Genomic DNA, 13,089 nt, shown 5'->3' with positions numbered 1-13,089 from the left:
CACCTGGAAGTTGGAACTCAGCTTCAGGTAACTTTCAGTGATTCAATGATGCGAGATGCGGCATATAGCTCTGGTTCAGGCACGCAAACTTTAATATTCATATAATTGGGTCATCTGAGTTATATTTTGTTCATCCAATTTGTAGATATACGCATGTTCAAGGGAATTGATGTCGCAGGCTATAGTAGCCACAAACTTTTGTGTCAGTACTCTTTAAGGTATTTTGCTTTATGTTTAACTTACAGTTAAACAAATAAGTAAAGTATTTAGTAAGTGCTACATGTATTTGCCCAGTACTGTGCAAATGGTTTTGCAAAATTTGTGAATCAGCCAGCAGATATGCATGCACCTAGCAGGCTGAGAAAGATAAACACACTGCCTTGCAAAATGTTTAATCATATAAATAAATTTGAGGATGCAAAAATATTTGTCTTGTTTTTCTCAAATGTCCCGACACTACACTACATACAACACTTCCACCCCTTTAACCTACTGCACTTTCGAAGCACCATTAAATTGCCCATTGTGGCATATTCATATTTATTACACTTTATAAACTGGCATAGCCTTATTACCATGCTTAGGCAAACATTACTTATGACCCTTACTACTTGCCCAAAGTAACCGGGGTTGTTCTGCTGAAGGACTTGTTTTTGGGCTAGTTTATGCTTGCTTAAAATTATATGGTGTGTGGTTTTGTGCGACTGTTCTCTCTTTTTTGCACTATATTATGATTTTCAGCAGGAACCGGAGAATTCCTCGGACCCCTATCACCTAGATTACCCACAAACACTATAACTCCTGTATGGACTATATACCCCAAATGCCCCATAAGCCCTGTATCCCCCATATGGCCCGTAATCCCTGTATCCAATAACATCGTATAATACGGGTCCTACCTGTATAGAATTTTTCAGTAGGGTTGATTGATTGATATGTGAGGTTTAGCGTCCTAAAACTACCATATGAATATGAGAGACGCCATAGTGAAGGACTCCGGAAATTTCGACCATCTGGGGTTATTTAACGCGCACCCAAATGTGAGCACATGGGCCTACAACATTCCCGCCTCCATCGGAAATGCAGCCGGCGCAGCCGCGATTCCATCCCGCGACCTGTGGGTGAGCAGCCGAAGACCTTAGCCACCAGACCACCGCGACGGGGCGATGGCGAGAGAGAAGGACTCTGTGTGTGTGTGTGCAGCCACAAGTCCTTGAGTGAAGTCGCGGTAAGCAGCTTATGTCACTATAGTGACAAGAGAGTCATGTGACAATATCTTAGCGTGAACAGTGACTAGACTGAGACCTCCTGCTTCTGTGGAACTACTGTTCGTAGTGCATAGTGTGGCAGACACTACGATGGCGTCTGTGTCATCTAAGACGGCTAAACACATGACTGGATTCTCTGGGTAGCATGCTGCATCAGTGCAGATGCAGAGCAGTTGGAAATCTGCGGTACCATCACAAAAAACGCGTCTCATGGCTTGACCTCGGGCACGTCGACTACCGGCGTGGCACGCGGGATTCTAGTTGCGCGGAATCGAAGCCACTTTCATGAGAGTATGAAGAGTAGCGGCAAGTTTATGTTGCGGTAATTGTGTGGGTGTTGCGGAAATAGGGTAGCTCGGACGAGGCATTATGGCGCAGCCCTGACGAGTGTGCCTGAACCGTTAGAGCTGACTAATGTGCTGGGCTTCGAGCCGTTCGGTTACGATGTTTGGCACACTGAGTTGAAGGAAGCGTTGCGTAGATGTGTGTGGAGACGAGCCGAGAGCCGTCTTCAGAGCTGACAGGGAAGAGATGTCCAACTTCTTTGGTTTGAGCTAGTGTTAGATTATGATAGGGAAGCTGATAGGGGAGCCGACAATGAGTGCTTGTACTGAGCGGAGAACATTCTTCTCACAGAGTCTTCTCCTGCGATTCCAGATGCGGTGGATCATGTGTGTAATTTGAGTTATCTGTTGAGCCATAAGGCGTGTAGTATCTGACGCTTTGCCATCATACTGAACGTAGAGGCTATAATACGAAGTTGAAGCACCTGGGAGATCATACGGCCATCAAATCAAAGTGAACTGTAAGGAGAATCTGCCGTCTTGTGGCACCGCTTGTGTACCACTAACAACTACGACTTCTCCACTGACCACTTAAGGCTGCAAGCCGAAGCATAGTCCTAAATAACAGATGCAGCTTCCTGGTGGGCGTCCTAAACGGTTCCGTCTTATACTTTCGTTGCCCAAATAGTAATATCATCGGCAGAGATGGCATGCGAGATATTAAGAATCTATTCTAATAAGGAAGGGAGTTTAGTCAAAGCCAAGTTAAACAAAGTAGGCTAAAGGACTGAGTGCCCGGACGTTCACGTTTAGTTCTCGCAGCGGTGGCCGGCAGCTTCGTTGGAGTGCCTGAATAATGGCACTGGCTTTGTGTTCACGGTCACCTAAAAGCCGCTAAAAATGTAGACTGGAATAGCCGCATTTCTTGCCTAAAAGTGACAAGTATGAAGGTGTTGCATAACACGAGCCTGTTACCTGCACAAACATTAGTCACCTATGTACTCCTAAGCACGATATAAGAAAACAGTGATTTCTTATTATTTCATCACCGTTTGAAATGATTATAATGCGTCAATCATCACTCACACCCACTGAGGATTATAGGAGAAGTATATATATAAATTTTGAGGTCTTTGAAGTGAAATATATTATTGTATCCAAAGAGGACAGTATGTACTCTGCAAAAATACTAGATCAATTTTTTTCACAATTTCGACCAGAAGGTATTGTTTCTATTTTGAATATAGGTTACCGCATTATCCCCCAAAACGAAAATTATTTTTGCATTCTGCTAGTTTATGTTATAAGAATACATATATGAGCTATCATTTAGAGGTGAACTTTTAATTTATTAAGGTAACTTTAAACATCATCAAAGGTGTTCGTGTGACTGAAGCCCTGAGCCACGCTAGTGTTACAACTACTTCCTCGTTTTCAAGGAGGTCACCACTACTAGTTAAGGACCCTAGTTGTGCGCCGAAATAGGAAAACGATGTCTGCCACAATACTATATGCAAAGTGTGCTTTCTAACTAAAATGTATTTGACTGGTAAAGCAATGTTGTTTAAAGATAAGGTATACCGTTCGTTTCATGACCGATCACCCATGGTGCGTTGTGCCAGACATAGAAAGGCCAATGCTTTCTAACTAAAATGTATTTGACTGGTAAACCAATGTTGTTTAAAGATAAGGTATACCATTCGTTTCATGACCGATCTCCCATGGTGCGTTGTGCCAGGCATAGAAAGACCAACCAACGAAAGAATAAACGAAAGGGTGATAACATAACAGAGACGACCTATCATGAAGGCCGTCGTTTTAAGTTTGTGTAATAGTACAAGTGCCACGACGTCAGTGAAAATAAAACGAAAATTCGATATCTCAGATATTTTGCTGGGCAATAGGTTCTACTAAAGTACCTATATTCCTCAATGCACCACACTCTTGTTGGCGTCCCGCAGTTCGTATTTAGATGCTTATTCCAATCGGCCTTGCATTCATCGCTATGAAAGCGCAGAAAACGCTCACGAACCACCATGCACAGTCAACATGCTGCCCGCACTAAGAATCTGTTAGGACTCTTTTAGGAAAACATGCGCCTTGTAATACTGTGGAACGGCGTATATTTGTTTCTCGTTTTCCCGTCTTACAAGTAACGTTTTTCTCACGATTGAACCCATTTTTATAAACAGTGGGTAATGAAGTTTTCAGTGCGCAATAACCTAAAATGAAAAATAGAAGAATGAAGGGTGGCTAAAAAGAATCCAATATGAATAAACGGCAGAATATTAAAGCGCAAATAGGCGGAATAACATAGTATGAAAGCAACACAAAGGCGCTCAGTTCGAACCATGTACTTTAGCATAGTTACACAACCTTTGAGCAAGAAGAAAATCAGTCAAGTTAAAATAATCAAACTGCGATGATTGTCAAGAAAATATATCAAGTGCTCACCATAAGAGTACTCGGTCACATTTGTTGACGTTGGCTGCAACCATTTTTCTCGCGTGCCTTATAAGTGATACATCGTCATAGCGGGGAGTGTATAACTGCGTTAAGACTGATGGGTGGCAGACCAGGAAAATGTGTCCGTGGCCTCACAGTGGTTCCGGTATAGTTTGCCAGAACAGATGATACGGCTAAGCGCAGAAATACGGAGCATACGAAGGCCGACTGCACAACAATAGCTGCGCTTGAAAGTGATAATGGTGGCTTTCCATCTCAGAACCACGATATCGTTATGAGAGACGTCCTAGTGAAAGGCTCCGAAAATTCTACCTATCTGGTGTTCTTTAACGTACGCTGACATTCCACAATACACGGGAATCTTCCATTGCGCCTTCATCAAAATGCGACTGCCGCGATCGGGATTTCACTCCACGACCTTTGAATCAGCAGCCGAGTACAGTAGCCACTTGTACCGACGAAGCTGAACCCGCTTGACACTTATTCAAGCCTGCTGAAAAAAAGAGTAATAACAGAGAAAAGGGATCCCTGTGCCTGAATTCCGTGTTAACGCTACATTTGTCGCCAACTTCGCTGCAGTTATGCCTAATGTGCTCAAAAAGAGACGTTCCTCGAGGCGGGAAAAGAGCATTCTGAAAAGTGTTACAGATATGCAGTTTTTGTCGAGGCTTTCCGAATATGCGATATAAAGCCCACAGTTTACAGATATGATGAGATATGGAGTCTGAACGAGTTTTATCTGACGAATGCAAACAATATGTGCTAATGATTCATTGATATGTGGGGTTTAATGTCGCAAGATCACCATATGATTATGAGGGACGCATTAAACAATATGTGCTAAACCCACGCATTATACAGGAATAATTTTTGAAGTACGTTTGTACGTCCCAAAACGGTTATATGAATACTTGGGATGCCGTATTGAAGGGCTTCAAAAACTTCGGTCATCTGGGGTTTCTTCACGTGCACATAAGTATATGTACACCAGCCTCGAGCACTTTAACTATCACATATAAGGCAGTCGCTGCAGCAAGGTTTCGCCGCAACTTTCAGATCGGCAGTGAAGTGCCGTAACCTCTAGACCACTTCTTGCTCCGTGCTCTAGACACCGTAGCGAGTAGAGAAGGCAACACCGATTTTTTATGAATGCTTTACGAGTTTAGGTGGGAAGTAGAATACGCTAAAATATTGCACACGGCAGGTTATCACACACAATTGTGTTTCGGAGGTGCCTGTTAAGATATAGTCGGTGTAAAAATGTTTTAATTCTTATAGTACCTTGCTGAGCTTTAAGACATGAATAATCTGAGCGCGCTGTAATACTTTCCGAGGTCTCCAACTTAGGTTCGTCCGCCATGCTATTTACTATAGCGCCATCTCAATTGAAAGTTGAGAAGGCATCCTCGCCTCACGGTTAATCTGCTATTGTTGAAAAAAAATCGGAATGCATATGAAACACACATTTCACTTCTATAAGTGAGCCGAAGTTGATTCTGCAGAGTAAATGTATTTAGAAGTGTTAAACAATTTAGAGTACTTGGTACTTCATACTATGGGAGAGCAGAAACCTATCCCAGACAGCATAGTAAACGATGGATAATCTGCGAGAAAGAATATTGGGTAACCCCCTATCTAGAACCTCACACTTCACCTGAAGACGACTAATGTGCAGCCTTCACTTGTAGTGTATCAAAACGTTCAAGCAGGGCGTAGCCATGGCAGTGTATTTGACGAAGTATGTGCTCGTGGTAGGGTGAACTAAGGAATTCTTTTTAAGTAAAATGAATAAAAGCCCGCTTAATGATGACCGATTTTAACATACATTTAATTGCTTCATGATGCACATTACAAGGACATTACTCTTGCTCCAAAGAAGTGCTCCTGCCTTATGAGGGCTCGCGCGAACACTGTTCCGGGATTACGAATCACTTTTGTTTTCTGGCCGAAATATGTGCCTTCGAGCTTGCAATACCACCGCCTTGTTCGCATAGGCAATCCTCCTCTCAAAATCTTGCGGAAATATTATTACGTATGTAGTGGCTCTGTTTTAGATCATCTCTTCAAGTAGCGTCACGTGTCCAAAAACCAGCAGAAGTGCGTACAACCTAAATATTGTCTTAGCTGTTGAGAGATCGCCGTGGTGGTGGAGTCTTCTCTTGCCTAGCGTATTAGCCAGATGTCTCCGAAAGATTTTGTCGCTACAAAGAGCGGCTATTAGGGCTAGTTTGTTAGAGTGCTAATTGAAAGGTGTTGCAGTGCTGCCACAAAATTGAATAATTGAAGGCGCAATAATAGGTGAACTATAGGAATTATATATTAGTTGTTTCTGGAGTTTGTACTATTTTCTATAAAGTTAATTTTTTGGCATTGGTGTTGGCAATTTATAGCCTTGTTCCGGGTCTGTATTGGCCACCATGTGACCATATGACGTGGGGTGGTGAACTCAAATTAGATGTTGCGGCCTGTTTAATAAGTCGCAAAAGCTTCAAAATTCCCGAAGCGACAGATGAGTAGTTAAGAGACATTGCATAGTATCTTCGCGGAATGAGCTTGCTTGGCAGTATATTCGAATAGTTGTCAGCTGAATGTCGAGAACCGATTTTCAAGAGTCACACCGCCGTCCGTCTACCGGTAAGACAGGCCGAACTCTTCGGAAGCTCAACACAACGTAAAGCAGACGTATGTGCTACAGGCGGCAAGAAGTACAGTGGGGGATATTGCATCCATTACCTTTACAACAAGGCCACGCTCTTTCCCATTCCTTCTTTGGTGCGGTGAAGAGAGATTGCATTACCTGGTTGGCCATATAGCCAACCAGGGTGGCCCACCAGCAGCTTAGTTACTAAATATACATATCGCACGACCTCCCAGGTATGTTTTCGGCCCAAGTGTATCAAATATATACTGTGACGTTCCCGCAAACACGGACTGAACCCCGGTCCTTTCAAGATTTTTTCGCTCGTTTCTCAAACCCCTCTACTGAAAATTCCTACATGTACAGGACATGCACATACGATGTTATTGGATACGGGGCATACAGGTGTTACCGGTCATACAGGTGGTACGGGTCATACGGGTGGTACGGGTCATAGGGGTAGTGCGGGTCATACAGGTGGTACGGCTCATATAGGTGGTATAAGTGTAACGAATATATCGGTATTACAGGTTATGCAGGTGTTATGGGTTGGATTAGCTATTTGGGTCAAAATTAACATGCAGTAAAAGAATGTATTAAGAAAGGCATGTCAGTTCATGAAGCACACAGTAAAATAAACAATGTAATGTAGGTACGCTGCAATTATATCAAATAAACACAATAAGGCTAGAGTTGTTTTGACGACTCATTTATTTAGGTCGTTCAACATTTCAGCAATGAATCTGTTCATTTTTCTTACCCTCTCAATTGCTGCCACTTCACTTGGTCTCCCAGCAATGTACTTGCTGAAGGCATCTGTAAAAATGAGCAGGAATATGTAGCAATTAGGAACTTACTGGTTTATATAGTTGATAAATTTTATTGTCCCTAAATTCAGCCAAATATACTAAGCATGAAACACTTACTTCCGACAGCCTCCAATTTCTTAGGCGTGAGTGCCCTTCTGGGTGGTGCCTGGTTTTCCGAACGCACGTAGCGCCGACAAGGGGCTCCTGTGATGCTCCTGTTGTGGAGGGCACTCACACCCCACAGAAACTTGGTCGCCTCCTTACAGAACAAGCTGTCTCTCGGACGCGAAAGCAGCCATGCCCATTTTTCCTGCTCCAGAAATATGCCGTTTGTTAGGTGAATCTGCGCTAAAAAAATGTGGAATCATAATAAAAGACACAAGAGATATCTTGTTTTTGAAAATGTTAGTTGCGCTCTTTGGTCGTGCGAGTAATGTTTTGCTCGTATGTATTCAAATAGTTCTGATGAATCTTACATTTCACTTCTGCAACTGCATGCCAACTTGTATAACACTGGCATACTAAACGTTATCCAAATATTCTTTTTCTAAAGCAAGTACAGTTCACAGAATGTGTGTAAGTCTACAGATGCATATATTGCTCATTAATGGCAATACTACACCAGCCTTCACAAGGAGAATCCTTAATTTTTATATACTAAAAGACTGGGCAAAAAGTGGGGTGGCATAGTAAGTTAGAAAAACATCAACACAATCCCTATTTAGAAATTTTACACTAATGTGGCTCCAGCGAAACAAAAAAGCATTCCTTTCAATGATCAATGAAAAGCAAATCACATACATCATTGCTGTTTTTAAGTCTCACCTGAACAGTTTGTGAGAAACTGTAAGACATTTTAAAAAGAAAAGTATTTACAATTTAGAGTGCTCTAGATATGTGTGGAAGGTAAGTTAACAACTATGTAACATATATTACAGTTGCGTTACAGTTGTTAGTAATGTTGAGTCCATAATATTCTACTAAAGTAGAAGAGACCACCAGACACCCTAAAAAGCACTTAGAGCTGGCACTGACAAAAAGTGCTCTGGCACATTGCAGATGAAAATTTCTTTTTTCTAGTCCAATAATGAGGCACTCGGGAATCAAAAAGACTCAGGAATCAAAAATTCATTCCACTTTTTCCTGACATTAGGACTTGTCACAAAAAAATATGTATAAAGCTTGTACTGAATGCCGTGACATTCCAAAAAAAAGTAATGCAGAAGATTGCACTGGTCATTCGTGAATTAACCTCCTGAATCTCTAAATGCACCAGTCCAGGTCATAATTTACAAAATTATCCGTATTAGATGAATAAACTGGGCATAAACATACAAAGAAGTGAAAGTGCAATGCAAGTTGCATAACTATGTATTCAACCCAGTAGTGAAAGTATTGCACTGAATAAACATAAATTTACAAAAAGTAGAGCTACCTCATCGTTCAACTGAATAAAGGCAAGTACACAGAGACGGACACTAGAAAAAGAAAATCCACACAACATAAGCGGTGTTCAAGTGTCTGTACGTGCCCTTATTCAGTAAAAAAAAGAACGAATACCAACTAGCCTAACCATCCAAGCTACTGTAAAGCTACTTACTTGATTGTCAACCTGAAAAAACAGCGGCAGTTCATCACTGGCGCCCATACCCTAAAAGGCAGAACAAAGGAAAAGTCGATCAGCTATAAAAAATATTAGGCACACATATGCCAGCATGGCTTCCAGGTATGAAAGTTATGCATCATTTCCAAAACTTTTTTTTTATTTTCAGACACAACATAACTATCAGTCCTCATTTGTGCTTTGTTCAGCCCAATAACAGCTGCTGAAACTTCTATCCCTATTGTTTTTCAGCTTATGCTCCATAAATTGTTAAAAGCCCAATCACTAAGCTGCACAACGAACTGATCAGTGTTCTACATTGTGTTTTTAAAACAACCTAATTTTAATCCCACTTAAAACTAAGTTCATGGTTTATACAGTTTCTAAAACAAAGCTCCCTTTTATTTGACTACCATAGTTTAATTCTTGCAATTTGGTGTGTTTTCTAGGCCAAAAAATTGAGCCTAACGTGAAGTTTACCCATCATAATGCTTATGCTAAACAAAAACTGCCTTCGGTGTACGAGCCCTCATTAAATCTTCTTTATTTATCTCCTATGATGCCTTATTGTTGTTCTGCTTTCATAAACAGTCAAATCACCTATGGCATTATTACATGGGCAAATATGCATAACAATAATCTTTTGTCAATAGAGAACATTCAGAATCGGGGCATACACATATTTACCAAGAGTTCTATTTACTCTAATGCTGCTCGCCTTGTCTAGGCTAACTTCATATTACTGGCATCTGACTTGTTATCACTTAATCATAACGGTATTCATACTAGCTTTTGTATGAACCGAGTTTTTATAAAATGTTCAAAAATAATAATTGTGCAAAGTTTGCCCATATTTACAACTTCCTTACACCTAAACATACATCAACTATGGCAGAATGACATCCTACTTTACAGTGATTAAATTATAAGACTTACTTCACACACTTGAAGAATTTCTTCTCCTAAATCTAGCTTGTCAAGAAGGTTTATTCATGCAAAAAGCATATGCAATTAGCCTAAAAATCTTTCTAAATTTACATTTAGGTTTTATGGTGAGTAAAGCTACGTGTACAACTATTATTATGTAGAATTCGACAGAGAGATCTGGAACAGCCGCCCAAGTCTTGGAGCGAGCACACGGCTTACACCGTTTTTAGGTACTGTCAGTTGGGAAAGCCCACTATGGAGGCGGCACCGATTCGTACACGCTTCGAGGGGCGTGGTGCTAAAGTAGCCTTGAGAACGAGCTACCGCTGGCTTCCCGCGGCAGCGTTGAATTTGTTTTTTCCTATTAGTTTGCTTGCTCAGATTACAGAGGCGGGAACTTGAAGGTTAGATTTCTGTCACGCAAATCGTATTTCACATGGTACACAACAATCAAGCAAGCTTGAGTGAATTAGCAGTTTAACACAGTAAACATGCCTACCTTCAGTGCGCCGGGCTGTCAAGTGGCTATGCCTATGAGGAAAACACTTGTGATCAGCAGTACTTCTTCAAACCCCCAAATTACCCTGCAGTTCTCAAGGACTGAACAGCTGCTATTCCATGAAAAGCCTTGCAGGTAATGGTCAAAACATACATAAATAATCATACATTTCTTAGATACAGGCCCGAACCTTATTTATCACTAAGTAGTACAGTCGAGCCCACATATAACGGCCCCACTTAAAACAAACTTTCGCTTTAAACGAACAATATCCGCGTGACCATGAAAATATATATTGGTTCATTGGCACAAAATCGCACTTACAACGAACGTCTCCGAGCGCCGCTGATCGGTTACAGCGAACAGTTAGCGGTCTCCCGACTTCCCGGGAAGCCAGTTTCGACCCCCGATCAGGCATCGGCGAGGTGCCCATACATTCTTATTGTTAAACGCTGACCCTACCTCCGCGACCCTCTAGTTGCTGCTCCCCAACCCATGAAGAAAGGAAAGTGCCGACTGCTTTTTGTTATGCATCCCTCCGCCCTTTGTCCCCCCGCTACTCTGAGCGCCCCGCATCGCCAGACGAGGTCCGTGTTTTCACACTGCCACCGATCTTTCGAAGATCGGTCGGCCATCTACCCTGTTTTTATTCGCTGGTACTGTCGTTGGCATCGCCGGCCTAGAGTGACCAGACCATTTGCCAACATCGTCGGCCACCGACTGTATCCGATAGTCTGCGTCTAGTGCACGGGTGTACGCTACCCCACCTACTCTGATAATTTGTGGTTCGTTTCGTGTTAAGGACTTGTTCTCTCGCTCGCTTCGCACTCGACTCGGCATGCTTTCTGCGCACGTGCGGAAGCGCGAAAACGGCTGTTAATTTGCGCGGAACGAATCACGAAATATCGAAGTTTGTGATGCCACGCAAACTCGCCGGCGCAACAAAAAGATTTTTTGACCACGGCCGCCGATTGTTCGAACACCCCCGCGCACTGATCCAGGCGGCCGTGCTTTGACATCTGCGCGCGCAGGTACTCTTTCCAAGTTTTTCTACATGCGAGTTTCGCGGACCTATCAAGCAAGCTACCCAACCTGCCTCCTTCCCGTGCGTTTTGGTTTTCAAGGTCGCCCTTCCGCCGCATCCTCTCCTCTGTTGTCGCAATTTAGAAACTAATTTCCTGCTGTTTCACATTCAGAGGTAGCAGATGACGCTCCTTCACCAATCTCAAAGCGATAGCAGCGCCGCCTCCGCGGGATACAAGAGGGTCAGTACTCGCGGCTGCGGCAGCACGTGCTTACCCAACTGACAGTATCTAAAAACGTCTTACAGCAAGCCAAATCTACCACTGGAACACATGAATGATGTGCATGAGGTGTCCAGAAACTGTTTATGCATACGACACTTAAACCGGCTCCCGAACTTTTTCGACGTAGCCGATGATCTTCGGGCATCTGCACAGCCGGTCAGGCAACTTTTTTTAAAAAGTCACTTCCACACACGGTTTGTGGTCGCTGCTGCTACAACTGTCAAAACTTTACCGCCAGTTCATCCAGCAAAGTCAAACGATGCCATTTTTAGATTGTAAAGAAATCCATAGGGTGATGAGACACCACCTAAAAAAACGGTAAAGACAACCTTATTCCCCGTTCGTACCAAAAATGACAGCCCCGCATTGCCGGAGTTCCAGAAAAGTCTACCTTTGCCAGATGAAACAACATGGAAGCCCCATTGCGGAGTGGTTTGCTCTGAATATGCCAGTAGAAAGCAGGAAATTGCTCCGAATTGACCAGGAGAACCCGGCGAGAAAATTTTTATGCTGCTCAACCAGTGCGATTCGACATTGACAGATGTTCACACTGCATTTGCTCAACTTTAAAATACTTGTCTGCATACCTCTAAAAATGACTAGATGTATATTGATTAAATAAACAAACTTAAAAGGTACAGCAGGCTAGCCTGACAATATAACCCCTAAATCGGATTGAAAAAAAAAACAAAGAAACAGCCATTTCAATTATAAAGTACACACCTGGCTGGTAGGTTCTTGAGAACCACTTGACGTTGTTCCAGGGTGTGGTACCAGTAGCATCAATGGGCATTGCTGCATCCGTGGCTGCTCTGAAGAAGGCGACGAAGGCAGTAAGCGCTGCGGCGGTGGCAAAAGCAGCGTTGCTGACCACCCTTGTGGAGACAATGGCGAGCACGGCCATAGTGGTGGTGGTGACGGTGGTGGTGGCGACGGTGGCGATGCGTGTAGCGATGGCTGCATGAACTGCAACTGCCTTGCCTGAAAATGCAAAAAAAAATCTGTATTACACTTTTGAAGCATACAGCTTTCTTTTTGCAAGTTGAATCGAATTTGTTTTTTGTCAGTTTTATAATTGGATCTAACTTGTCTAAACTCACTCCAATATGCTTTTGTCGCTTTGTTTTTGGTGCAATACAGTGAAATCTCATTAACTCAAACACGCTTAATAGACAAATAACAATTCACGGGACAGTGAAAGCTCAATGTATGTCATCTAAAACGACAGTATTATCAACAGCAGTGCCCTACTTACCGAGAAATTAAGGTAAATGCACGGGAACAAATG

The 13,089-nt window shown here is 42.6% G+C and overlaps 2 protein-coding genes across 7 annotated transcripts in view; both read right to left on the bottom strand.

The window, feature by feature from the left end:
* LOC119185467 (uncharacterized) overlaps positions 1-13,089 on the bottom strand; it is a 631,054-nt gene that overhangs the window by 564,237 nt on the left and 53,728 nt on the right. The gene's annotated exons all lie outside the window — the stretch shown is intronic.
* LOC142784697 (uncharacterized) overlaps positions 1-13,089 on the bottom strand; it is a 69,661-nt gene that overhangs the window by 30,128 nt on the left and 26,444 nt on the right. For both annotated transcript variants that reach the window (XM_075883189.1, XM_075883188.1), the window contains 4 exons: positions 12,525-12,782; positions 9,066-9,116; positions 7,583-7,775; positions 7,417-7,472 (listed from right to left, as the gene is read on the bottom strand). In XM_075883189.1, coding sequence (XP_075739304.1) covers positions 7,417-7,472; positions 7,583-7,775; positions 9,066-9,116; positions 12,525-12,782 — 558 coding nt within the window. The remainder of the gene's footprint in view (positions 1-7,416; positions 7,473-7,582; positions 7,776-9,065; positions 9,117-12,524; positions 12,783-13,089) is intronic.

This window comes from Rhipicephalus microplus, unplaced genomic scaffold (genome assembly GCF_043290135.1).
Source record: "Rhipicephalus microplus isolate Deutch F79 unplaced genomic scaffold, USDA_Rmic scaffold_15, whole genome shotgun sequence".
Taxonomy (NCBI): Eukaryota; Metazoa; Arthropoda; class Arachnida; order Ixodida; family Ixodidae; genus Rhipicephalus; species Rhipicephalus microplus.
This window is presented reverse-complemented; position numbering and strand designations above follow the sequence as displayed.